Source organism: Astatotilapia calliptera, chromosome 9 (assembly GCF_964374335.1).
Source record: "Astatotilapia calliptera chromosome 9, fAstCal68.1, whole genome shotgun sequence".
NCBI classification, from domain to species: domain Eukaryota; kingdom Metazoa; phylum Chordata; class Actinopteri; order Cichliformes; family Cichlidae; genus Astatotilapia; species Astatotilapia calliptera.
In genome coordinates this window covers 35,417,802-35,445,256 of record NC_137430.1, presented here as the reverse complement: position 1 = coordinate 35,445,256, position 27,455 = coordinate 35,417,802, and the positions used below count along the sequence as shown (strand labels likewise).

Below are 27,455 nucleotides of genomic sequence, written 5' to 3'. Positions count from 1 at the left end.
ACAAGAGCAAAAGAGTCAATAAGATTTAAAAAGTCCTTTGCCATTGGCTTGTCAGGGCAGCACACATGAATATTGAAGTCCCCAATAATAAGGACATGATCATATTTTGGCATAATTTCAGCCAACAGATCAGACAAGTCATCTAAGAAGTTCTTATTGTATTCATGTGTAACAGAACGTTCACCTATACCGTAACGTTCATTTGAAGCAGAACGTTCACCTGTACCGTAACGTTCACATGTAGCAGAACGTTCATGGCAGACTGTTCACCTATACCGTAACGTTCATGTGTAGCAGAAAGTTCACCTGTACCGTAACGTTCATTTGTAACAGAAAGTTCACCTGTACCGTAACGTTCATTTGTAGCAGAACGTTCACCTGTACCGTAATGTTCATTTGTAGCAGAACGTTCACCTGTACCGTAACGTTCATTTGTAACAGAAAGTTCACCTGTACCGTAACGTTCATTTGTAGCAGAACGTTCACCTGTACCGTAACGTTCATTTGTAGCAGAACGTTCACCTGTACCGTAATGTTCATTTGTAGCAGAAAGTTCACCTGTACCGTAACGTTCATTTGTAGCAGAACGTTCACCTGTACCGTAACGTTCATTTGTAGCAGAACGTTCACCTGTACTGTAACGTTCATTTGTAGCAGAAAGTTCACCTGTACCGTAACGTTCATTTGTAGCAGAATGTTCACCTGTACCGTAACGTTCATTTGTAGCAGAACGTTCACCTGTACCGTAATGTTCATTTGTAGCAGAACGTTCACCTGTACCGTAACGTTCATTTGTAGCAGAACGTTCACCTGTACCGTAATGTTCATTTGTAGCAGAAAGTTCACCTGTACCGTAATGTTCATTTGTAGCAGAAAGTTCACCTGTACCGTAACGTTCATTTGTAGCAGAACGTTCACCTGTACCGTAATGTTCATTTGTAGCAGAAAGTTCACCTGTACCGTAATGTTCATGTGTAGCAGAACGTTCATAGCAGAACGTTCATCTGTACCGTAAAGTTCATTTGTAACAGAGCGTTCATAGCAGAACGTTCACCTGTACCGTAACGTTCATTTGAAGCAGAACGTTCACCTGTACCGTAACGTTCACATGTAGCAGAACGTTCATGGCAGACTGTTCACCTATACCGTAACGTTCATGTGTAGCAGAACGTTCATAGCAGAACGTTCATCTGTACCGTAAAGTTCATTTGTAACAGAGCGTTCACCTGTACCGTAATGTTCATTTGTAGCAGAACGTTCACCTGTACCGTAATGTTCATTTGTAACAGAGCGTTCATAGCAGAACGTTCACCTGTACCGTAATGTTCATGTGTAGCACAACATTCATAGCAGAACGTTCATCTGTACCGTAAAGTTCATTTGTAACAGAGCGTTCATAGCAGAACGTTCACCTGTACCATAACGTTCATTTGTAGCAGAACGTTCACCTGTACCGTAACGTTCATTTGTTGCAGAACGTTCATAGCAGAACGTTCACCTATACCGTAACGTTCATGTGTAGCAGAACGTTCATGGCAGAACGTTCACCTGTACCGTAATGTTCATGTGTAGCACAACATTCATGGCAGAACGTTCACCTGTACCGTAACGTTTGTGTGTAACAGAACGTTCATAGCAGAACGTTCACCTGTACCATAACGTTCGTGTGTAGCAGAACGTTCACCTGTACCATAACATTCATTTGTAGCAGAACGTTCATGGCAGAACGTTCACCTGTACCGTAACGTTCGTGTGTAGCAGAACGTTCACCTGTACCATAACGTTCGTGTGTAGCAGAACGTTCACCTGTACCATAACATTCATTTGTAGCAGAACGTTCATGGCAGAACGTTCACCTGTACCGTAACGTTCATTTGTAGCAGAACGTTCACCTGTACCGTAACGTTCATTTGTAGCAGAACGTTCACCTGTACCATAACGTTCATGTGTAACAGAACGTTCATAGCAGAACGTTCACCTGTACTATGACGTTCATGTGTACCGTAACGTTCATATGTAGCAGAACGGTCACCTGTACCATAACGTTCATGTGTAACAGAACGTTCATAGCAGAACGTTCACCTGTACCATAACGTTCATGTGTAACAGAACGTTCATAGCAGAACGTTCACCTGTACTGTAACGTTCATGTGTACCGTAACGTTCATATGTAGCAGAACGGTCACCTGTACCATAACGTTCATGTGTAACAGAACGTTCATAGCAGAACGTTCACCTGTAGCATAACGTTCATGTGTAGCGTAGCGTTCATATCAGAACGTTCACCTGTACCGTAAAGTTCATGTATAACAGAACATTCATCTGTACCATAACGTTCATGTGTAGCAGAACGTTCATGGCAGAAAGTTCCCCTGTCACAGGATATGGAGAACCTGATCTGTATTTAGACTGGATTCACTGGTTTCCAGCTGCTCTCTCACTAAGCGGCTGTTCTGGTCAGCGCCTTCGATCATCCATCACTGATTCTCATCTCTCTTCGTCTTCAGCCATCCTCTCATGTTAAATCTCCTGGAAATGAAAAATTAAACCTCTCCTCCTCCTCCTCTCCTTCATCTTAAAGTCACCTTCAGACGTTCATCACTCGTCTCTCTGCCTGTAATCTGTTCTTCTGTGGTGTTTAAAGTGAACACATGTAACAGCGGCACGAGGAAGAGTGTGGACAATCCATCAGACAGGAAGTGACCTCAGAACATCCACAGAAAAAAGAGAGCAGTAATAATTCTGAGTGTGTGTTTATGTGTCACTTTATGAAAGGTGATTTGTTCCTCATACAAAAACATTAGCATCACTGATTTATGCACATATCTGCAGCATGTCATTAGCTGGTAAGCGTTTATGGCCACAGACTGTAGGGGGCGTTAGGCTACGAGCCATTTACAGTATATGAGCTCAGTTCGGTTAATATGTGTTAAAGAAAAGGGCTGGACGATGTGGAACAAAATGACTTCTATCGATTTTATATTGACCGGGTTTCATAATTCTATGGAGGCAAAGTTATTTCACTGTAATCGTTTAACACCCAGCTCCAAAGAAACGCCGTGATAAAGGAGGAGAAAGCGAGGTTCTCATCATAAAACTCTGAAAGGTTGAAATTTCCTGCTTTTCACTGAGAACAAAGCACCAGCTGTGTGTGTGTGTGTGTGTGTGTGTGTGTGTGTGTGTGTGTGTGTGTGTGTGTGTGTGTGTGTGTGTGTGTGTGTCAGCAGGGTGAATGCTGGAAATCTGTTTCCATCAGTCAGGGTCGTGTTGGCTGAAAAGGTCACAGGAAGAGGGAGGCTCAGAAACGCAGAGGGAGACGAGTTCAGCTTTTTAAACCCAGCAGAAGATTAAAAAAAGACTCATGTGGGCAACAAACATGTCCTGGTAATGTGGAGAATGAGAGTCCACAGCTTGTGTGTGTGTGTGTGTGTGTTACTAATTATTAGATATTGAAACCAGCGCACTGAAGACTCTCCCCCCCATTCTACTTTTAAATACTCTAGGAACAACAAGTAAGCCTGCAGTGCGAGAGCGAAGTGCTCTAATAGGGTGATATGGTACTACAAGGTCATTAAGATAAGATGGGGCCTGATTATTTAAGAACTTCTATGTGAGAAGCAGGATTTTGAATTCTGGATTTTAACAAGAAGCCAAAACAGGAGAAATCTGCTCTCTCTTTCTAGTCCCTGTCAGGACTCTTGCTGCAGCATTTTGGATTAGCTGAAGGCTTTTCAGGGAGTTTTTAGGACTTCCTGATAATAATGAATAATGAGTCGTCCAGCCTGGAAATAATAAATGCATGAACTAGTTTTTCAGCATCACTCTGAGACAGGATATTTCTAACTTTAGAGATGTTGCACAAATGGAAGAAAGCAGTCTTACATATTGTTACGTTTCGGTGTGTCAGTGTTTTGTTTTTGCATGACTTATGTATTTCCTGCTTTACTTTGAAAGTCTGTGTTATCTTAGTGTGTTCAGTTTACGTTTCCCTGTCTCGTCAGTTCTAATTTGCCCCAGCTGTGTTTCCCTCCTGTGGTCCATTTCCTGATTGCTCCCTCTATGTATTTAAACCCTGTGTTTCAGTGTGTCATGGTCGCGATCTCCCCCGTGTTGTAAATAGTTTGGTGTTTTGTTGTAAATAAATAGTCTGTTGTAAATAGTTGTGAATGGGTTTGTTAATACTTTCGTCATGGGATATTTTCGTTTTGGGATTTTGGTGGAGAGCCTTCGTGGTTTTATTTTCCTTATCTTTGTTTTTCTACGTTGCACCCCGGTTGCCTAGGCCGGGGTGTAACATATGGGGGCTCGTCCGGGATAGGCGTATGATTCTCGCTTGGGTTGCGAGAGGTCCCGGGATCGCTGGAGGGTCCGAGGACCGCTTCAGCCTCCGTCTGTCTTCGCTGGAGGGCCCGGGGACCGCTCCAGCCTTCATCCGCCTTCGCTGGAGGATCCGAGGGACCGCTCCAGCCTTCTGCAGCTGGTGGGCTGCGTGTCCGTGTGTGCAGCTGGTGGGCTGCGTGTCCGTGTGTGCAGCTGGTGGGCTGCGTGTCCATGTGTGCAGCTGGTGGGCTGCGTGTCCGTGTGTGCAGCTGGTGGGCTGCGTGTCCATGTGTGCAGCTAGTGAGCTGCTCATCCGCCTTCGCTGGAGCGTCCGAGGGACCGCTCCAGCCTTCGTCGTCTGCTGGAGGGTCCGTGGGACCGCTCCAGCCTCCATCAGCTTCGTCTGCCTTCATCCGCCTTCGCTGGGGGGAGGGTCCGTGGGACCGCCCCAGCCTTTGTCGTCGCTGGAGGGTCCGTGGGACCGCTCCAGCCTTCATCCGCCTTCGCTGGAGGGTCCGAGGGACCGCTCCAGCCTTCGTCGTCTGCTGGAGGGTCAGTGGGACCGCTCCAGCCTCCATCAGCTTCGTCTGCCTTCGTCTTCAGCCTTCGTTTGTCTGAATCAAACTTTTCACTTGGGGTTACATGTTTGATTTTTGGGTAGGGGGAAATGTTACGTTTCGGTGTGTCAGTGTTTTGTTTTTGCATGACTTATGTATTTCCTGCTTTACTTTGAAAGTCTGTGTTATCTTAGTGTGTTCAGTTTACGTTTCCCTGTCTCGTCAGTTCTAATTTGCCCCAGCTGTGTTTCCCTCCTGTGGTCCATTTCCTGATTGCTCCCTCTATGTATTTAAACCCTGTGTTTCAGTGTGTCATGGTCGCGATCTCCCCCGTGTTGTAAATAGTTTGGTGTTTTGTTGTAAATAAATAGTCTGTTGTAAATAGTTGTGAATGGGTTTGTTAATACTTTCGTCATGGGATATTTTCGTTTTGGGATTTTGGTGGAGAGCCTTCGTGGTTTTATTTTCCTTATCTTTGTTTTTCTACGTTGCACCCCGGTTGCCTAGGCCGGGGTGTAACAATATTTGTTTAATATGTGCATTGAAGGACATATCCTGGTTCCTCACAGTGTTACCGGTTGCCAAGGTAATGCCACCCAGAGTAAGAATCAGGTTAGATACCATATTTCCAAAAGTTGAATCTGTTCATCTGGACTTCTGGTTTCAGTCATTATGCAAATGTACTGTTTATAAGATTGAAACCTGCAGTCAGCTGAGACTGAAGAAGCCACTTGGATGAGTGACGAAATGTTTCTCTCACTGAAAACGCTATGTCCAGATGAACAGAATCAACTTGAGCATGCATCAAGACGTTAGATACCATATTTGTAAGATTTTCAGGGCCGAGTACAATAACCTCAGTTTGATCTGAATTAAGAAGCAGAAAGTTAGCGGCCATCCAGGTCTTTATGTCTTTAAGACATTCCTGCAGTTTAACTCATTGGTGTGTGTTATCTGGCTTCATGGACAGATAGAGCTGGGTGTCATCTGCATAGCAGTGTAAATGTATGCTATGTCTTCTAATGATGCTGCCTAAGGGAAGCATGTATAATGTAAACAGAATTGGTCCTAGCACTGAACCTTGTGGAACTCCATAATTAACCTCAGTGTGTGAAGAGGACTCTCCATTTACATGAACAAATTGGAGTCTATTAGATAGATATGATACAAACCACTGCAGCACAGTACCTGTAATACCTACAGCATGTTCTAATCGCTCTAATAGGATATTATGGTCGACAGTATCGAATGCTGCACTGAGGTCTAGCAGGACAAGCACAGAGATGAGTCCACTGTCAGAGGCCATAAGAAGATCATCATCATTATCGTTTATTTATATAGCACTTTAAAAATACACCTGGTAGACCAAAGTGCTGTACAATACAAATATAAATATAGTAATAAAATAGCAAAAAGCAGACATAACAATAAAATTAATAAATAAAATGTCAGTTACCCACAGAGTTAAAAGCCAGGGAATAAAAATAGGTTTTTAATCTGGACTTAAAAACTGGCACTGATGCAGCCTGTCTAATATGGAGTGGAAGGCTATTCCAAAGCATCGGTGCTGCAACAGAGAACGCCCGGTCTACTATAAGTTTCAGCCGTGACTTTGGGACTGAAAGCAGCAACAGCTGCTCAGCTGACCGAAGCGAGTGAATGAGGACATGGGGCTTTAACAAATCAGACAAATAAACAGGTGCCAGACCCTTTAGAGATTTAAAAACCAATGAAAGGACTTTAAAACGGATCCTAAATTCAATTGGAAGCCAATGTAGAGAGACCAAAACCGGAGTGATGTGGTCGAATTTCCTTCTACCAGTTAAAAATCGTGCCGCAGCATTTTGCACTAGTTGCAAGCGTGATAAAGTGCCCTGCCCAACCCCTATTAAAAGAGAATTGCAATAATCTAAATGTGAAAAAATAAAGGCGTGAATAACACTTTTCAAGTCACGCTTGGAAAGAAAGGGCTTAACCTTTGATAAACGTCTGAGGTGATAAAATGCTGATTTTACCACCCCGTTTACCTGACCAAAGGTAAGTGCAGAATCAATTTTTACTCCGAGATTTGTGATCGAACTCTTTAAATGGGAAGTCAAAGCGGCAAGATCAACATCTGGAGCGTGAGAAAAATGATTTGGACCAAATAAGATCGCTTCCGTCTTCCGATCATTAAAATTTAAAAAGTTTTTGGCCATCCATGCTTTAACATTACTAAGGCAGTAAAGCAGAGGTCAACTTGGGAAACTATCAGAATGACTAAAAGGTAAATAAAACTGGCAGTCATCTGCGTATAGATGGAATGACACTTTATGTTTTTGGAAAATCGCGCCAAGAGGCAAAAGGTACAGTGAAAACAATAACGGCCCAAGAATAGATCCCTGTGGAACACCCCAAAGCAGAGGGGATTAAGCCAAGGGGAGAAAGAATGAGGGAAAGAGAAACAGCTGAGAAGAGGGACGGGGGAGAAGGGCAAAAACCAAAAACCAACAGAATGAGCAGAAAAAGAAAAAAAAAGAAGAAAAAAAGAAAAGAAAAAGCATATATCAATCACCTGGATCACCTGCTGAGAAAGAAAAAAGAAAACAAGCAGAAGAGAACAAGAGTAATAGAATAAACAACATCACAATGATCTATGGGAATATGACAGTAAATACTAAATATTAAACATTATTGTGCAGCACATAAGATCAACAGAACACAGTGTGCTTTGAGGTAGGAGCCAAAAAGGGTGTAGTTTGTGGGTGTGATCACCCGTGTGTACACCTGTGAGCATGGACGCGCTTGTTTTTTGTTTTTTAAAAGGTTCCTTCATGTAATGATCTGCTAGAGGGTGTGGGGGGGCCACAGCCCCGTCCTCCAGGGCATGAAGCAGCCTGGTTTCTTAAGTAAAGGATGTATGACTATGCTTAAACTCCCTAGGTACTTGACCAGACAAAAGACTAGTCTCCAAAAGTTGATTCTGTTCATCTGAACGTAGCGTTTTGTAGCTACGTCCAGAGGAACAGAATCAACTTTTGGAGATTTGCTTTCCTGGATGATTGACAATGCACCAAGACAAAAGACTAGTATTAATAATGTTCAGAATGTGTGGTCCGATGGTAGGAAATCCCTTTTTGAGAAAACGGGGAGGAACAACGTCATTTGGAGAGCCACACAGTTGAGCATTCAGCACAAGTTTCTCTAAATCAGGTAAAAGAATTGGTAGAATAGCAGAGAACAAACCTGAGCAAGAACCATGCATGGCTGGGTCAGCAATAGATAGAGTCAGAGGTCTCAAACTAGCAATCTTGTCCACAAAATAATTAAGAAACTTATTGCACATAACCTCAGAAGAGTGCAAAAGAACATAGCCTTCTGTATTAAGTACAGAATTTCTAGATTTATATAGAACACGAGGGTTATGCAAGCTGGCAGCAATAAGTTGGGAAAAATAGGAGTGCTTGGCAGCCTTTACTGCTTTCTGATAGACTTTCCAGCTAGTCTTAAGAGCTTTCTCTTTTTTCCACCGTCTTTCACATCTTCTACATTCTTTTCTAGCGGCTCTGGTAAAATCAGTTAGCCAAGGAGCCTACGTCGAGGACAGATTTACAAGCAGAGTCCAAATAAGAAAATAGAAAAAAAGAATAAGAAAAAAAGAAAAGCAGCTCTTTACACCGGACCCAGGAGGGAAGGCAGCTTTACTTTGATAAAGTCAGCCAGGTCATTTCATCGTCTTCTGATCAGATTTAGCACTTCAACATTTAGTCTATAAATCTTAAAAGAAATTGTCCATAACCACAGCTTCTAATTCATTTGGTTTCTGAGTTCCAAAGACCCAGAAAACTGAAATATTAACACTTACATCACCACGGACTGCCATTTGGCTTTTTCTACCTTTAAAACCTGGAGAGCAGCCAAATGGCTTTTAGCTAAGCTTTAGCTTCAGCCAAGTGGAAGCTAAATTGGCTAGTCATTCATATGTATATTAGGTTGTTAGCTGGGAATTCTGGAGGGAGGGGAGTGGGGGTGTGTGGATGAGGGGGTGGGGGAGCTGCTAAAAGCTGTGAACTTCCTTTTGTGTTTCATCTTGATGCATTCTCAATCATCCAGGGAAATAAATCTCCAAAAGTCACCAACTTGGAGTGTTTCAGTTTGCCGTCTTAGGGAGAAATCAACACACATGGGTGTAGGTCCTTTGTTGCTGAGATTTATTGATAAAAACAGTACAAAAAACCAACCATTTGTACACATATTTACAAATAATAATAAAAAGTGAGTGAGTACATTTCAACATTATACCAGTGGTCTGATTGATGCCACAATGGAGCAAATCGAGCAAAGACTGATAAGTTCGCTGCAATTTCCAGTGTGTGGGGATCATTGGTCACCAACTGCATCACGTGCTACAACCCTGGTCTACATATCACCGTTGATGAACAGCTTTTCCCATCAAAGACTCGGTGCTGTTTCCTGCAGTATATTGCAAGTAAACCTGACAAGTTTGGGATCAAGTTTTGGGTGGCTTGCGACCTAAAATCCAAGTACATTTGCAATGTCTTCCCATATCTTGGCAAGGACCCCAATCGTCCCACTGGGGAGAGACTTTCTGAAAATGTAGTAATGAGGCTGATGGAACCATTCCTAGACAAGGGCAGAAATGTTACCACGGACAATTTTTTCACATCGCTTTCACTTGCGCAAAAACTTCTTAGACTGAAAACCACCATCCTCGGCACAGTCAACAAGATTCGCAGGGAAATTCCTCAATCCACTAGTGGATTGGCTAGTCATTCATATGTAAATGTGGTGGAGCTTGCAAGAGAGTTGGCTCACTCTCATGTAGCTGAGAAGAAGGCAAGAAAAGAACAGTTGCTTCGGACACAACCCTCCACACCTAGTCCTGGAAAAAGAGCCATGTGTCAGGTCAAACACAAATGCAAGAACAATCATGCCACTGTGCGATGTGTTCACTGCAACAGATACACATGTGGTAAATGCAGACTACAGATACCGTGGCAGTGCCAGGATTGTGAGTGATTGCTGAAAATGTTGAAATGTACTCACTCACTTTTTATTATTATTTGTAAATATGTGTACAAATGGTTGGTTTTTTGTACTGTTTTTATCAATAAATCTCAGCAACAAAGGACATACACCCATGTGTGTTGATTTCTCCCTAAGATGGCAAACTGAAACACCCCAAGTTGGTGACTTTTGGAGATTTATTTCCCTGGATGATTGAGAATGCATCAAGATGAAACACAAAAGGAAGTTCACAGCTTTTAGCAGCTCCCCCACCCCCTCATCCACACACCCCCACTCCCCTCCCTCCAGAATTCCCAGCTAACAACCTAATTTACACATGAATGACTAGCCAATTTAGCTTCCACTTGGCTGAAGCTAAAGCCTAGCTAAAAGCCTACCAGCCATTTGGCTGGTGGTGGGTTTTAAAGGTAGAAAGGTAGAAGCCTGGGACTCCTTTAAATAATAAATAAATAATTTAATATAGAATAATATAACAATATAACATAATTTATTTTTTTTTTTGCTATTACTAATATCTAATTTTCCTTTAAAAGAAAATAAACCTGAAGAAGATAAAAAAAGATATATTGATTACTGTCCTGATTGATTGATTGGCTGGTTATCTCCGTTCAAATCAAATCAAATCAAAATCAAATCACTTTTATTGTCACATCACATGTGCAGGTACATTGGTACAGCACATGTGAGTGAAATTCTTGTGTGCGAGCTTCACAAGCAACAGAGTTGTGCAAATACAAGAACGTAAACAAGCAAAATACAAGAATGGCTACATCTGAAACTAATAAATATATGTACAATATATAATAGTATATGCATTTCTGGATGTGTATACTAAATATTTTTCTACGTGTGTGTGTGTGTGTGTGTGTGTGTGTGTGTACACATATTTTACAAATTAAATAGAGTAAACAATAAATAAAATATATAAAATAAAATATACAGAGTGAGACATGTGCAAAACAGTGGCGTTACTGTACAGTTCCCTGAGCTCACTCTGAGTCTGGAGGTTGGTGTTAGCATCTTACCTTTGCAGGTGTCTGACCTCGCAAAAGGTTCACCTTACTGTCACAGTCTGACCTAACATCAGTAATCTGAGCTTTATCAAAGTATCAGTAATCTGAGTACACACTGGTGTAATCAGTAATCTGAATACACACTGGTGTAATCAGTGAATGCTGTGAACATGGCGCTCTGTAGTTCCTGACGGTTGTCATTTGTAGTTTTTGCCATGTTGTGGAAAACTACCTGGTGATGTCAGCGACTGGGTGCACTGGCTCCAAGTAATTTAAATGTCAGCCCAAAAAATGATGGGATGGAAACCATGACGACCACACAAACACACACACAGGTTTGATCAGAGGGGAATGGGAGGATTTTATGTGATAGCGTTCACTCTTCCCTCGGGGATTATGGGTAATGGGATCCACCTCAATGCCCCCCCCCCCTCCTTCCCTTGACCCCCAACCCACATTGTTGCCGTAGCGATGTCGCTGTGTGAGTGTGTGTGTTCCCTGCAGACAGAGCATTTAAGTCGACATCTCTCTTTCAGAGCAACAATCGAGGTGCAGAAACTCACAAGTGCCTCTATTGTGTTCAGCTAAAAGCCTGCAGTGTGTGTGTATGTGTGTGTGTGTGTGTGTGTGTGTGTGTGTGTGTGTGTGTGTGTGTGGTCGAATGCGGCTGCACAGAAAACTTCTTTCCTGTTATTGTGCCCCACACACACACACACACACACACACACACACACACACACACACACACACACACACAACCACAAACGACAACAAAGAACAGGAAAGGTATTGTTCACCAGCTGCAGAAAATACCTGAACACACACACACACACACACACACACACACACACACACACACACACACACACACACACAGGGGTTTGTCAGGAGAAATTGCTCTTTCCTGCTCTCATCTATCATTCCCCCTCTGAGTGGATCGCTGTCTGTCATCTTGAAATAAAGCACTTAGATTGGCCACTAGAAAGACTGTGTGTGTGTGTGCCCGCGCGTGCGTGTATGTGTGTGTGCGTGTGAATGCGTGTGTGTGAGCGCGCTCAATTCGAAGCCTCCTTTAATCTCCCTCTCTGTGTCTCAGAGGGAGCTCGGGTTTTTTCCAGTGTTGGTTAAAGTCTCTGCTGGAGGCTCAGAGGGGGGAGGGGGGGGGGGGCTCTGTGTGGCTCTGAGGAGCCCAGACTGGACGGGCTGTAATGGTTCCCAGATGGTTCCATCTGTGTTCATGCTGTGTGTTAATAAAGTTTGAGTTGAAGTCTGTTTCCGTCCTCAGTGAAGCGTCAGGGTGGAGTCTGCAGTGCTGGATACCCATTGGTCCACTCCTCAGGCTTCTATCCAGCTGGATGTTGGTGATGCTGCAAGGTTCGGGTTTAGTTAACAGCCACTGGTTTTATATGTTTCTGCCTGTTTGGAGACACACGTGATAAACAGGAAACATGCAGGGTGACTGGGAAACACAATCCCTGCTAATCATCTGTTTCTTTTTCCATGTTTGTGTGGAGTGCTGAATTATCAGCTGATCATCATATTGTAGGGGAGCATCACACAGGCACAGATACCTGCTGATAAAATCCCAGAATTTCACTCATTAACGGGGAAATGAAACTCTTTACACATAAAGGCTAATATACCTCACTGAGCCTGGACCTAAGTCTGTCTGTGATGTCGGGTCGTGTTCAGCGCCATCTTCTGTCAGTATGGGATGTGACGTCATGTGATTGGTTGGTTGGTGCTAACAGACTCGCATTACTTTATGTTAGCTAACTACTGACAGGATGGATACCTCAGAGGAAATTAAGGGCACTTAAACTAAACGTGAGTGTGAGGGGATCACTTTAGTGCTGCAGCAGTGAGTTCATGTTGAACCAGGACAGACTGTCCACTTTACTGTCTATGTCTGTGGCAGGAAGTGGCTGTTCACTGTTTGGCTAGCTGCACTGAAACGGTAAAATCCAGCTGTTAGCTGTGATGTTGATGTTTGTAAAGCACGTTATAAACGAGGACTGTGGAGGAGGAGGAGAGCTGGTTTGAGTCACCAGACCGACCGGCTGGATTTTTCCTCGTCTGGTCGAATGTGCTGAGCGTCAGCTATTTTATGCAGTGTAATCATCTTTCTTTCAACAGCTCGAAATATTCACACCACAAACATAACCGTTTCTTACCGAAGCACAACTGGGAGTCCATCAGCATGTCCGTAAGAAAACAGATGGACGTGTGTGATGGACAACAAAAAGAAACAAACAGAGGTTTGAGGAAGAGATGGCACACCTTATTTTCTTCACATCGTCTCACTGGCTGGATTACTTCATATTAGAAGTGAGGAAAAGCAAAGCCCAGATATAAGTGAAGCAGACTGTAACGAGGTGTTTTTCCTACGGACATGTAGATGCATGTCAGGATTTGCAGTCGTGCTTTGGTAAGAAGCATAGTTATGTTTGTGATTTGGTGTGCATGCAGTGAGCTGTTCTGTTGCATTTGACACATGCTGCTTCAGTCATTAACACCAACAGGAAGGTCAGCCGATGGAGACGAGGCGTGCCGATAAAAATGCTGAGCGATGAAGAAACTCAGATGGAGGTCACCTGGTCAGGTCCTAACAACTCTGATTGGCTGAGCACCGACTGACCCCAGAGCAAGGCGCCGGTTTGGCGACAGTTGGCAGCAGAGCGGAGCTGAGCCCTTCGCCAGCTCTGTTTTCACTTTACACACATAGAGGATTTTAGAGACGTGACAACGTGACGTTCACACTGCTTCCTTCAGTTTAAGGACAAACACCCGAATCCTCCGTCAAAGAAAACATGTTTACATCCATCAGAAGTTAAGAACAGCAGCAACAGGGCAGGAGCTTCAGTTTACTTTCATCATTGTGGAGAGGATAAGAAGGGCTACAGGTGAGCACAGGTGTGTCTCAATTCATTATCCTCATCACGTGTTCCTGTTTGTGTGGTCTCCGTGTTGGTTTCAGATCCGATGAACGGCCCACGGCGTCTTGAAGTCGTTGACATCCAGTCCAAACAGGTGGCGGTTCGCTGGGAACCATTCGGATACAACGTGACACGCTGCTACAGCTACAACCTGACTGTGCAGTACCGCTACAGACCTGCAGGGGCCCTGAGCAGGTACACACAGGAAGCAAGAGGGAGGGGCCAACATGTGAAGAGAGGGAGGTCCCAATGGTAGAGATAGTAATGAACCAAATGAAGTGAGAGGGAGGGGCCAATGATTGGCAGAAGAGAGTAATCATACAAAAAGAGAAGGAGGGTCCAGCAGAAATTAGAGATAGAGAGTTGGACCACAGCTGGATGGAGGGCGTGGTGAACAGGTGAAGGTAGGAGGGGCTCTGAGGTGCTAGGAAAGAAGGAAACTGTACTTCTTTAAGTTTCATTTCATCCGAGAAGCTTCTTCAGTTCTAAACCAAATGGTGGAGAGTCCCAGGTATTTAAACCCTAGTGGGGGTGTCCCTTATGAGGGTCATTGAACCTGTATTGATCATGTGACTCACCACATGAGCCAAGGTGTGGGTCATTATCAGCTGAGGTGTCAGGTGTTACCAAAGGTCACTCTTTCGAGTATGCCGGTGTCCACATGTTGGACAGACAAGACAGATGGTTTGAGAGACGAGTGAAAGAAGCATCTATGTCCACTGTGAACAGAGGGCGGGGCTTACGACACAACTGTCTGCCATCTACAATCCTTCCCAGATGCCTAAACACCCACTCACATCCTGGGCCGTTGATCTTAATAAGTCACATGATGGAGTGGGGCAAGATCTCACAGTTGGTTCACCTGAAACCTCTGCTGATAATGACCCACGACTTTTTTTCACCCACTGGCTAATGTGATGAGTCACATGATCAGTAGTGGGTCCCTCATAAGGGACAACTTGATAAATAGATGAATACCACTCAACTATTTGGTTTAGAACTGAAGAAGCTTCTCAGATGAAACTTAAAGTCTAGCTGCTTTCTTTCCAAGCACCTGCTGTTTCTCCTGCAGGGAGCCAGCAAAGGAGGAGGTGCGGGAGGAGGAGGTGTATGACACAAGGAGCACCATGCCGACGCACACCGTACGCAACCTTCCACCCTTCACCAACGTCAGCCTGAGACTCATCCTGAGCAACCCCGAAGGACGCAAGGAGAGCGAGGAGCTTCTGGTGCTGACAGACGAGGATGGTAAAACTCTCCCTTGAGTCACAGTGGAATCACAGCAGAGTCACAGTAGAGATATAGTAGAATCAAAGGAGAATCACAGTAGAGTCACAACAGTTTCACAGTAGAAACACAGTAGAGTCTACTGCTTTGTCCTCCGATGGTAACCTATGGTGACATTTTGGTTTCAGTTCCCGGGGCAGTCCCCGTGGACTCGATCCTCGGCAGCAGCTACGAGCAGCAGATCAGCCTGAGCTGGAGGGAACCGCTGCAGACCTACGGCCTCATCCGGCAGTATGAGGTAAATACATACAACTCCCAGCAGGCTTTGCAGTCTCCCAGTCAGACCCCGTGAGTCATCTGGGTCCCGATGTCTGTCTTCTCCCCAGATATCCTACAAAGCCTTGAGCTCCTTCGACACGGAGTTTGACCTGTCCAATCAGAGCGGCAGGGTGTTGAAACCGGCCAATGAGACAAGCCACATGTTCACCGGCCTCTACCCAGGCTCCACCTACTCCTTCACAATAAGAGCCTCCACTGTTAAAGGCTTTGGGCCCCCTGTTATCACCCAGTTTACCACCAAGATCTCAGGTAGGACTGTCAAACTAAGAGCTCAGATTGTTGTTTTTACTTTAAATGACTGCAATGAAGGAAGACAAGGTGAGCTTATTTTGTGTATCACAGTAGCACAAAGCGTTCACAAGTTTCTGCTGTCTCAACACGGACAGAGAAATATGCGTCACATGACCATAACTCTGGAGTAGAGAGAAAATTCAAATGTTTCCTGAAAGATGTCATTTTACAGCCAAAACTACAAAACAAGTTGGGCTGGGTGAGAAAGGGTTAACTCAATAGTGCTTCTCACTGGCTCTTACTGACATTTTATTTTGAAAAGCCAGTCGTGTGTTTAATCCCACGGAGCTTTCAGTCACAGTGTTCAGGCGGGTGAGAGTAAACAGGCAGACCGGACCTGGGTTTTCCCGACACAAACAGTCGAGCTGGAAGGAATCAACTGATTCCACTGTGTCCTGTGCGCTCGGGTGTGGTTCTGCTCCTCGCCAGGCCTTTGAGTCATTTCCACTCTTTGCTTCAGTGTGAAGGTAAATCAGGAGGGAATGAGCTGAACATATTGTAACTCCTCCTCCTCTTCAGCTCCTCTGATGCCGGCGTACGATCAGGAGTCTCCTCTGAATCAGACCGACTCCACCGTCACCGTCCTGCTGAAGCCCGCTCAGAGCCGTGGGGCCCCGGTCAGGTAACGTACCTGTTCAAATATTCAGCAGCATCAATCTCCCACTCCATGAACATTTCATGACGTTGCTGTTAAAGATTAAAGCGCCGACGTGTACCGCCCTGAAGCAGGAAGTCAGGCGACAAACTGCTCACATCACTAACAGGAAATTAAGACTTGTCCTGAAATTAAAAAACACTCACTGTCTCACACACACACACTCACTGCTGCCCAGAGGGAGGCGGTATCTGCAGTAACAGTCGTCATGTCAACAGCTGAGTGGGCTCTGTCATCGGGCTTTAGCGAGGGATTTGGTTAATTAACAATCAGCGGGCGGGGCTAATCAAAGCCCACTTCTAACACAGAGGATTACCCAGGGATTATCAGTTAATGTGTCAGTCTCACACACACACTACAAACAGACAGGAAGCAGCGTGTGAGACGGCGTCTCAGACAGGTAGGCTCTGCCGCTGATAATGAACACCTGCTTGTCACATGACTACAGGCCAAGAGCAGTGACCTAAAGGTGGAGACACTAAGGTGAGCTGTAATGGAGAGACTGGCAGGTATATTTGCTTAATCTAATGATACCCGGTTACGCCAATCGGAGGTCACTAAAATCAATATTGAATCGGTGTGCAACTTTGCTAAAACAATGTGGGACTCTGTAGTTTTCTCTGGTCCCCTCCCCAATCAGACCAGGAGTGACATGTTTAGCCGCATGTTCTCCTTAAATTGCTGGCTGTCTGAGTGGTGTCCCAGAAACGATGTGGGCTTCATAGACAATTGGCAAACCTTCTGGAGGAAACCTGGTCTTGTTAGGAGAGACGGCATCCATCCCACTTTGGATGGAGCAGCTCTCATTTCTAGAAATATGGACAAATTTATTAAACCCCCCCCAAAATATGACTATCCAGAGTTGGGACCAGGAAGCAGAGCTGCAGTCTTACACGCCTCTCTGCAGCTTCTCTCCTCCTGCTACCCCTCCAAAAACCCATCTCCATAGAGACTGTGCCCATCAATCAGCAGATTTCTGGCTCCCAGGTGTGTTTCATACAGGTAAGGAGCTGACACCGGGAGCCTTCTCAACTCGTTAGCTGTATGAAAGACAGCTGTCCATAGAAGCAATCAGTATGTCCAGATTCAAACTCTGCACCATGACCAAGACCAAACAGCTTTCCAAGGATGTCAGGGATGAGACTGGACCTACACAAGGCTGGAATGGGCTACAGATGACAGGACAAAGATGACAATAGGTGGTGCGATAATTCGCAAATGGAAGAACCATGAAATAACTGCTCATTTCCCTCAGTGTGGAGTTCCACGCGAGATCTCACCTCACGGAGTCTCTATGATAATGAGGACACTGTGTTTTAACAGACCTCTCTGCATTGAATCATATCTGTTATTAACCTCTGTCTCTCTTCCACAGCATGTCTTTATCCTGTCTTCCTTCTCTCACCGCAACCAATCGCAGCAGATGGCCCCGCCCCTCCCTGAGCCTGGTTCTGCCGGAGGTTTCTTCCTGTTAAAAGGGAGTTTTTCCTTCCCACTGTCGCCAAAGTGCTTGCTCATAGGGGGTCATATGATTGTTGGGTTTTTCTCTGTATCTATTATTGTAGGATCTACTGTACAATATAAAGCGCCTCGAGGTGACTGCTGTTGTGATTTGGTGCTGTATAAATAATGATTTTTACTCATTTTAATTCTGAATAATTTGCTAAAAAAAAGATGAAAAACACAAAAGTGTCATTGTGAAATAATCACAGTGAGTCTTTCCGTGATACTGCAGCAGCCCCGCGTGCAGAGACACACAAAGTGTTGCATGCTGGGTAGCTGGTGGCCTCGACGCTTGTGCGTATCTACTGATGTACTGCTTGTGTTAACGAGCGTGGAGTAGGCTGTGGCAGTGGGCGTGGCTTTTGGTTCTGCAGTTAGTGTAAGTGCAGCTCGTACGCTCGCTGACTCCACATATCTGAGCCATGAAGCCGAGGATCAGTGTAGGGTCTTCCTTACACTACAAAGCGACTGTTGTTGCGATTTGAAGTCATCCAAACATGAATGTCGGCTTCGAGCTATGTGTATCCTCTCAGACCTTCTTTGGATGGAGTTTGGTCCATATGACGGCGTTTCTCTCCACCCATCAGGAACCCTCAGCATTAAGTGAGAACAGTTTAACCTCACCCCACCTCTGTAGCTAACCACCAGACAGCAGCCCGACGTCACCAACCCTCCATGTAGGGGCGCGACGGGAGCCTATTCAGCCCCAGGGTAGGACCTGGACAGGCCCCCGTCTGTCGCAGGGCTAGCACATAGAGACAGACAACGACTGGGAGAGAACCCACGCAAACACAGGAGGAACGTGCAAACTCCACACAGAAAGACCTGATGGTGGAATTAAACTGTGAGGCAACCGTGCTGCCACTGCTGTGTGATGACTGGGTGGATGAAACCCAGTGAAGCTGTTGGAGGTGTATGTCAGCTGTTTATTCCTGCCTGCGTTTGCTCAGCAAGAGCAGTTCCAGCTCCACTTCAGCTTTCTTTGGTTTGCTAGATGTCTGAAAAGAATCTCACGGAAGCACCTGCACGTGCTCGTCGCCACTTCAGCGAGTGGCCGTGTTTTCTGTGCAAGCAGCGAGAGAGCGCTGCGAACGCTGCAGATCAGTCACTCGAACGTGACTCTTGTGTTTGAGTGGGGGCGAAGAAAGAGGAAGCTGAAAGGAGGAAAATGGATCTTTTCAGCTGAAGCGAGATCTGTTTTTCCTTTTGTGTAGGGGCGAGGCGTGTGTGTGTGTGATTTGCGCTGTGTTAATCGACATGATGTCTGATGTGAAATCCATCAGATTGAACAGATGCTGCTCCGAGATACGATTTAAGGTCTGCGTGTTTATATTTAACTTTCTCTCTGACACCACAGTGTGTGTTGGCCTTCAGGCACGCACACACAGATTCAAACACACGCGTATGTAGGATACGCGCATCACAGGACAAAAGGTGTTGCCGGCAGCGACCTGCAGCTGTAATCAGATTACTGTCTCACACACACACACAAGAAGTCCTGCGACTCGAGCGTGGTGAAATGTGATTGGAGATGGAACGTCAACGACAGAGAGGAGAAGAAAGGACATAAAGAAAGAGACAGATGTGGGGGGGAGGAGAACTGAAAGAACGAGGCAGAAATGATCCAATTTGTTCTTCTTCTCTTCCTTTCAGAGGCGAATTAAAAACAGTGTGTTTGTGTCTGTGCGCCTTCCTGTCCTCCATTAGTTTCCTGTCCAGCAGGAAATGTGACAACACTGCAGTTTCACCCTCCACACCTTCAGATGTGTGTCAGAAACTGTGTGTGTGTGTGTTGATATGTAACTTCTGTCCTGAACTGGACTCCTATGAAAAACACAACTATTGTTTCCAGCGTCCCTAGGGACACACGCCGTCTTAAAAACTAACCGTGCTGCATTCAGGTGCAGCCCAGTGTAAACCACATACAGGCTCTTCTGCTGGAAAAGAAAGTTTACTCTAGAGCCACAATACTTTCACTTCAGTTCAGTTCAATTTTATTTATACAGCAACAAATCACAGCAGTTGTCCCAATGAAAGATCCTGTTATACAGAGAAAACACTAACAATCAGACGTTGACCTTTGAGCAAGCATTTGGTGACAGTAAGGAGGAAAAACTTAACTGGAAGAAACCTCAAAACCGGGCTCAGGGAGGGGCGGGGCCATCTGCTGCGACTGGTTGGGGTGAGGGGAGGCAGACAGGATAAAGACATGTCCCAATTCCTAAGCCGGCCTTCAGAGAACCCGGCCCACATAGGCCGGGTTCTCTGAAGGCCGGTGAAATTGGCTGTGAAATTGGACGGTCGAGCCTTCAGTTTTGCGTCACCGCTGTCTCGGTGGAGTTTAATAAACTCGGCTGTCTGCTCCTTGTTATTTAAAATATAACAGGACACTATAAATATAACAGGAGTAAACTCTCGACCATCTCACACTTCTGTTTAATCAGGTTGATGTTTATTCAACTGTGTGAAAACTAAAACTTTAATCTCAGCCAAACCGATTTACTCAGGAACAAATGAAACATTGAAAAAAGCCAAAAATGTACATTTATAAGTTATCATAGTGACTTATATATCATGTTTAACCTAAGTAGTGAAGACCATGGGGATCTGAAATGATGTGCCGGGAGTCCGCTGCACTCGCCGGCTTCAGTGACCCTCGAGCTCCCGGCTAACTATCGAGCTGGTGGGTAACAGACGTCTCCAAACACATCAGAGCACTTTTACAAATATGTGATGTCTTGATAAACCGAGCAGATATACTCCATTGCCGCATTTGAAAAGTATTTTATATTATTATACAAATATTATAAATAATAATTGAATTAATAAAATATTTCAAAGAGTAATAAGAATAAGTTGCTTCTGCCATATTTGGAAACTGGAATTGGCGGGGCCGCGCTAGGAATTCTGGGATATGGTGGACCACGAACAATACACCCGACCCATCCTTCAAATCTGGGGAAATAAAGGACGCATTTGGAGCACCCTTCATTTCCTGGTTGTGACGTAATCGGCCTTCAAATGCGGCCTCCAAAGGATGCGGCCGAGGAATTGGCACATATCTAAAGACATGCTGTGGAAGAGAGCTGGGGATTAATAAGTGTGAAGAAAGAAGAAACACCCAGTGCATCATGGGAATCCTCCAGCAGCCTACACCTATTGCAGCATAACTAAGGGAGGATTCAGGGTCACCTGGTCCAGCCCTAACTATATGCTTTAGCAAAAAGGAAAGTTTGAAGCCTAATCTTGAAAGTAGAGATAGTGCCTGTCTCCTGAATCCAAACTGGAAGCTGGTTCCACAGAAGAGGGGCCTGAAAACTGAAGGCTCTGCCTCCCATTCTACTTTTAAATACTCTAGGAACAACAAGTAGGCCTGCAGAGCGAGAGCGAAGTGCTCTAATAGGGTGATATGGTACTACAAGGTCATTGAGATAAGATGGGGCCTGATTATTTAAGACCTTGTATGTGAGGAGGATGATTTTGAATTCTGGATTTAACAGGAAGCCAAAACAGGAGAAATCTGCTCTCTCCTTCTAGTCCCTGTCAGGACTCTTGCTGCAGCATTTTGGATCAGCTGAAGGCTTTTCAGTGAGTTTTTTGGACATCCTGATAATAATGAATTACAGTCGTCCAGCCTGGAAATAATAAATGCATGAACTAGTTTTTCAGCGTCACTCTGAGACAGGATATTTCTAACTTTAGAGATGTTGCACAAATGGAAGAAAGCAGTCTTACATATTTGTTTAATATCAAATCAAATCAAATCACTTTTATTGTCACATCACATGTGCAGGCACACTGGCACAGCACATGCGAGTGAAATTCTTGTGTGCGAGCCCCACAAGCAACAGAGATGTGCAAACACAACAACACAAACGAGCAAAATGCAAGAATGGCCAACCTGAAACTAATAAATATATGTACAATATATAATAGTGTATGCATTTCTGGATGTGTATACTAAATATTTTCCTACGTGTGTGTGTGTGTGTGTATACACATTTTTACAAATTAAATAGTAAAAAAAAAAAAAAAAAAATAATAATAATAATAATAATAATAATAAAATATATAAAATATACAGAGTGTAGACATGTGCAAAACAGTGGCATTACTGTACAGTATGGAGTGCATAGTGTTGAAGTTCCAGTAGTGAAGCTGAGGTGTCTATGACGTGTTCAGCAGTCTGATGGCCTGATGGAAGAAGCTGTCTCTCAGTCTGCTGGTACGGGACCGGATGCTGCAGAACCTCCTTCCTGATGGAAGCAGTCTGAACAGTTTATGGCTGGGGTGACTGGAGTACTTGATGATCCTCCCCGCTTTCCTCAGGCAGCGCTTCCTGTAGATGTCTTGGAGGGAGGGAAGCTCACCTCCAATTATCCGTTCAGAGCACCGCACTACTCGCTGGAGAGCTTTGCAGTTGTAGGCGGTGCTGTTGCCGTACCAGGTGGTGATGCATCCAGTGAGGATGCTCTCAATGGCACAGTGATAGAAGGTCCTGAGGATGCGGGGGCTCATGCCGAATCTTTTCAGTCTCCTGAGAAAGAAGAGGCGCTGCTGCGCCTTCTTCACTGTTTTGTTTGTGTGTACTGACCACGTAAGATCCTCAGCCAGATGTACACCAAGGAACCGGAAGCTGCTCACTCTCTCCACAGCAGCGCCGTTGATGGTGATGGGGGTGTGTACTTCTCTGCACCTCCGGAAGTCCACTATCAACTCCTTTGTCTTTGCGACGTTGAGGGTGAGATGGTTGTCTTGACACCAGTGGGTCAGGGCGCTGACCTCCTCCCTGTAAGCCGTCTCATCACCGTTGGTGATAAGACCCACCACTGTAGTGTCGTCCGCAAACTTCACAATGATGTTGGAGCTGTTAGTGGCTGTGCAGTCGTAGGTGTAGAGTGAGTACAGGAGAGGGCTCAGTACACACCCCTGTGGAGCACCAGTGTTCAGTGTGATGGGGGATGAGGTGATGCTGCCCAGTCTGACCACCTGGCGTCTGTCAGACAGGAAGCTAAGGATCCAGCTGCAGAGGGAGCTGCTCAGTCCTAGATCCTGCAGTTTCCTGTCCAGCTTCGAGGGAACGATGGTATTGAATGCTGAGCTGTAATCTACAAACAGCATCCTCACATACGTGTCTCTCTTCTCCAGGTGTGACAGGGCAGTGTGTAGTGTCAGGGCTATGGCATCATCAGTGGACCTGTTGTGGCGGTATGCAAACTGTAGAGGGTCCAGTGAGTCGGGTAGTGCAGAGCAGATGAAGTCCCTGACCAGCTTCTCGAAGCATTTGCTCACGATGGGGGTCAGGGCTACAGGTCGCCAGTCGTTCAATGAGGAGATGGTGGAGGATTTGGGTACAGGGACGATGGTGGCCATTTTGAAGCAGGCTGGGACTACAGACAGAGAGAGGGAAAGGTTGAAGATGTGCGTGAACACTCCAGCCAGCTGAGCCGCGCATGACCTGAGGACACGGCCGGGAATCCCGTCCGGACCAGTAGCTTTGCGTGCGTTCACCTTCCTGAAGCACTTCCGCACATCCTCCTCAGACACAGTGTGCGCACTGACGTCATCTGCGGTGCGCACACTGTCCGGTCTCATGGTGTTCGCTGCGTCGAATCTAGCGTAGAATACGTTTAGATCCTCACACAGAGAGGCCGTGGTCTGCGGTGTGCTGGTTTTCCCTCTAAAGTCTGTGATCGTGTTGAGTCCCTGCCACATACTCCGAGGGTTGTCAAACTGTTGCTCCACCCTGTCCCTGTACTCACGTTTGGCTGCTTTGATCGTCTTCCGGAGTTGGTAATGTGCGTGTTTGTAGTCCGATGTGTTCGCGGAGGCAAAGGCGGTGCTCCGTGCCGCCAGTGCCGCGCGAACATCTCCGTTAATCCAGGGTTTTTGATTTGGGAAGGATTTGACTGTTCTGGATGGGACGGCATCTTCCACGCATTTCCTGATAAATCCACAGACTGAGTCTGTGTATTCATCAATGTCTCTGGCGGCCACGTGAAACATTTCCCAGTCCGCGTGATCAAAACAGTCCCGCAGCGCAGACTCCGATTGGTCCGTCCAACAGTGCACCGCCCTCCGGGTTGGAGCTTCCTGTTTCAGCTTCTGCCTGTAGGCGGGCAGGAGCAGGATGGAGCGGTGATCTGATTGGCCGAATGGGGCGCGGGGGAGGGCTTTGTACGCATCCCGGAAAGAGGTGTAACAGTGGTCGAGTTGCCGGTTTCCACGTGTGTTGAAAAGGATGTGTTGATGGAGTTTTGGTGAGACTTTCTTCAGGTTTCCCTTATTAAAGTCTCCGGCTGTGATAAACGCTGCCTCTGGGTGTGCGGTTTCCTCGCTGCTGATCGCGCTGTACAGTTCCCTGAGTGCTCGGTCAGTGTCGGCTTGTGGGGGAATGTAAACAGCCGTAATAATCACTGCTGTAAATTCCCTCGGTAGCCAGAATGGCCGGCACTTAATCATCAGGTACTCCAGGTCCGGTGAGCAGAAGGATTTGACCGGGTGCACGTTTGCATAATCACACCAGCTGTTGTTGATCATGAAACACACACCACCGCCTCTGCTTTTCCCAGTAAGATCCTGTGACCTGTCCGTGCGGTGCACAGAGAACCCCGGCAGTTGTATTGCGGAGTCCGGTACTTTGTCCGATAGCCAGACAAAGTAATATGTGCGTTGAAGGACATGTCCTGGTCAAAAATGACTCCAAGGTTCCTCACAGTGTTACTGGAAGCCAAGGTAATGCCATCCAGAGTAAGAGTCTGCTTAGATACCATATTTCCAAAAGTTGATTATGTTCATCTGGACGTAGCGTTTTGTGTAAATAATGACTGAAACCAGCCCACTGAGGGAACAATGGGCTGGGAGGTCGGTTCCTTAATCATAATTATGTGTGTGTCGGAAACTATCCAATCTTTTAAATCTCGGTTAAAAACCCATCTGTTTAAGCTCGCTTTTCAAACTACTTAGCTTAATTTTCCCTGATTCATGTCTGTTCTTATATTATTATTTTATAATTTTATTCTTTGTTAACTGTTTTCTCCTGTTGTAAATTGCAAGTATGGTTCGTTTGTGAAGCACTTTGTTGTACTTGTGACTTTTAAATGTGCTATAGAAATAAAATTGAAATTGAAATTGAAATAATTATGCAAATTCTCATGACCATTGATCAACAACCACTGATCAATGTCCATGAGGACCATTCACAGAGAGTTGGGGAATAGCTTTCTTTAGGAGCCTTTCCAGCTTTGACAAAAGTCCAGCTGGGGTAACCACATTTACTCAGGGCCTTCTTGATGTTCTTCTGCCTCCCTGGCTGCTGTGTCAGTGGGGATGGTGATCGCTCTGTGTTGTAGCTTCTTGATAACACCCAGTTTGTGCTCCAGTGGATGATGAGAGTCAAACCTTAGATACTGATCCGTATGTGTAGGTTTACGGTACACGTCAGCTTTTAGATGTCCCCCATTACTGATGGAAATCTCACAGTCTAAGAAGGCTAACCTGCCACTTTTCATATCCTCCCTGGTGAATTTGATGTGTCGGTCCACTGAGTTAATGTGACCCATGAATTGTGGCACGTCCTGAGATTTGATTTTCACCCAGGTGTCATCCACATATCTGAACCAATGGCTTGGTGGTGTTCCAGGGTAGGATAGCAAAGCCCTCTTTTCCACTTCTTTCATGTACAAATTGGCCACAATGGGTGAAACTGGGAGCCCATGGCACACACATGTTTCTGCCTGAAGAACTGACCCTTGTATGTGAAGTAGGTGGAATGAAGACACAGTTCAAACAAACTTGGTCGATGCTGAGAGCGGTCCTGCTGCTGAGGTTGGGGTCATCCTGTAATCTCTTATGAACTACCTCCAACACTTCTGTGACTGGGATGCAAATGAAGAGAGATGTAACGTCGTACGAGACCATGGTTTCATCTGCCTCCATGATGACATCTCTCACCTTCTCAACAAAATCCAGGGTGTTCTGGAGGTGGTGTTCAGAGCTGCCCACCAGCGGGTTGAGGATCAAAGCCAGAAACTTGGAGATGTTATAGGTGACCGAGTTGTTCATACAGACAATCGGTGTTAAAGTTGCACCCTGTTTATGTATTTTCATTGTTCCTTCAGTGGGCTGGTTTCAGTCATTATGCACATGTACTGTTTATAAGATTGAAACCTGCAGTCAGCTGAGACTGAAGAAGCCACTTGGATGATGACGAAACGTTTCTCTCCCTGAAAACGCTACGTCCAGATGAACAGAATCAACTTTTGGAGATTTACTTATCTGGGTGATTGAGCCTGCATCAAGACGTTAGATATCATATTTCTAAGATTTTCAGGGCCGAGTACAATAACCTCAGTTTGATCTGAATTAAGAAGCAGAAAGGCTTTATGTCTTTAAGACATAAAGACCTGGATTCATGGACAGATAGAGCTGGGTGTCATCTGATGATACTGCCTAAGGGAAGCATGTATAATGTAACTTAATAGAGGTGGTATAGTTCTTGAAGTGTTTTCACAGACCTGTGTGTGTGTGTGTGTGTGTGTGTGTGTGTGTGTGTGTGTGTGTGTGTGTGTGTGTGTGTGTGTGTGTGAGACTCCTGTGAGGAACACAACTGTTGTTTCCAGAGTACAAACACTGATAGAAACTAAGTGTTCTGTGTTCAGTTAGAACTAAAACAGTTTATGTCGAGTTTTCTGAAAGTCAGTTTTTGTGGTGTTTTAATGAAGTTGATCGACTGTGAAGGTTCTCAGTCATCCAGGTCATCGTAGTCAAAGGAGCTTGCAAAGAAAAGCGTCTGGACTTCTTTAAGTTACTTGAAGACGTTTCACCTCTCATCCGAGAAGCTTCTTCAGTTCTAAGGTCAAATGGTGGAGAGTCCCAGATATAAACCTAGTGGGAGTGACCCCCCACAGAGGGACAAAAGGACCCCTGATGATCCTCTAATCCCCTGAGCCAAGGTGTGAAACTGGGTGTGGGTCCCAATCAGCCAGAGTTTCGGGTGTGTTCATTGTGAAACCTGGCTCCACCTTATCATGCGAATTCCTGAGGTCAGATGGCCCAGGATGTGAGTGGGCGTTAAGGCGTCTGGGAAGGATCTCAAAACTGGATTATAGATGGCAGAGAGTTGGTGTCGTAAACCCCGCCTCTGTTCAAAGATGGTCGCTCACAGTGGACATAGATGCTTCTTTCACTCCTCTTTCAAACCATCTGTCCTCTCTGTCCAAAATGTGAACATTGGCATCCTCGAAAGAGTGTCCTTTATCCTTAAGATGCAGATGGACAGCTGAGTCTTGTCCTGTGGAGGTGGCTCTTCTGTGTTGTGCCATGCGCTTGTGAAGTGGCTGTTTGGTCTCTCTGATGTAGAGGTCTGAGCATTCCTCGCTGCACTGTACAGCATACACCACATTGTTAAGTCTGTGTTTTGGCGTTTTGTCTTTCGGGTGAACCAGTTTTTGTCTGAGCGTGTTGCTGGGTCTGAAATACACTGGGATGTTGTGCTTGGAGAAAACTCGCCTGAGTTTCTCTGATACACCGGCTACATAGGGGATGACAATGTTGTTGCGTCTGTCCTTCTTATCCTCCCTCGCTG

General features: G+C 45.4%; 1 protein-coding gene across 9 annotated transcripts in view; it reads left to right on the top strand.

The window, feature by feature from the left end:
• The window catches only part of LOC113029555 (receptor-type tyrosine-protein phosphatase mu-like), a 224,660-nt gene that overhangs the window by 86,153 nt on the left and 111,052 nt on the right, over window positions 1-27,455 (top strand). For all 9 annotated transcript variants that reach the window (XM_080306872.1, XM_080306870.1, XM_080306868.1 and 6 more), the window contains exons 10-14: window positions 13,896-14,049; window positions 14,927-15,102; window positions 15,270-15,379; window positions 15,468-15,669; window positions 16,231-16,333. In XM_080306872.1, the coding sequence (XP_080162998.1) occupies window positions 13,896-14,049; window positions 14,927-15,102; window positions 15,270-15,379; window positions 15,468-15,669; window positions 16,231-16,333 (745 nt within the window). The remainder of the gene's footprint in view (window positions 1-13,895; window positions 14,050-14,926; window positions 15,103-15,269; window positions 15,380-15,467; window positions 15,670-16,230; window positions 16,334-27,455) is intronic.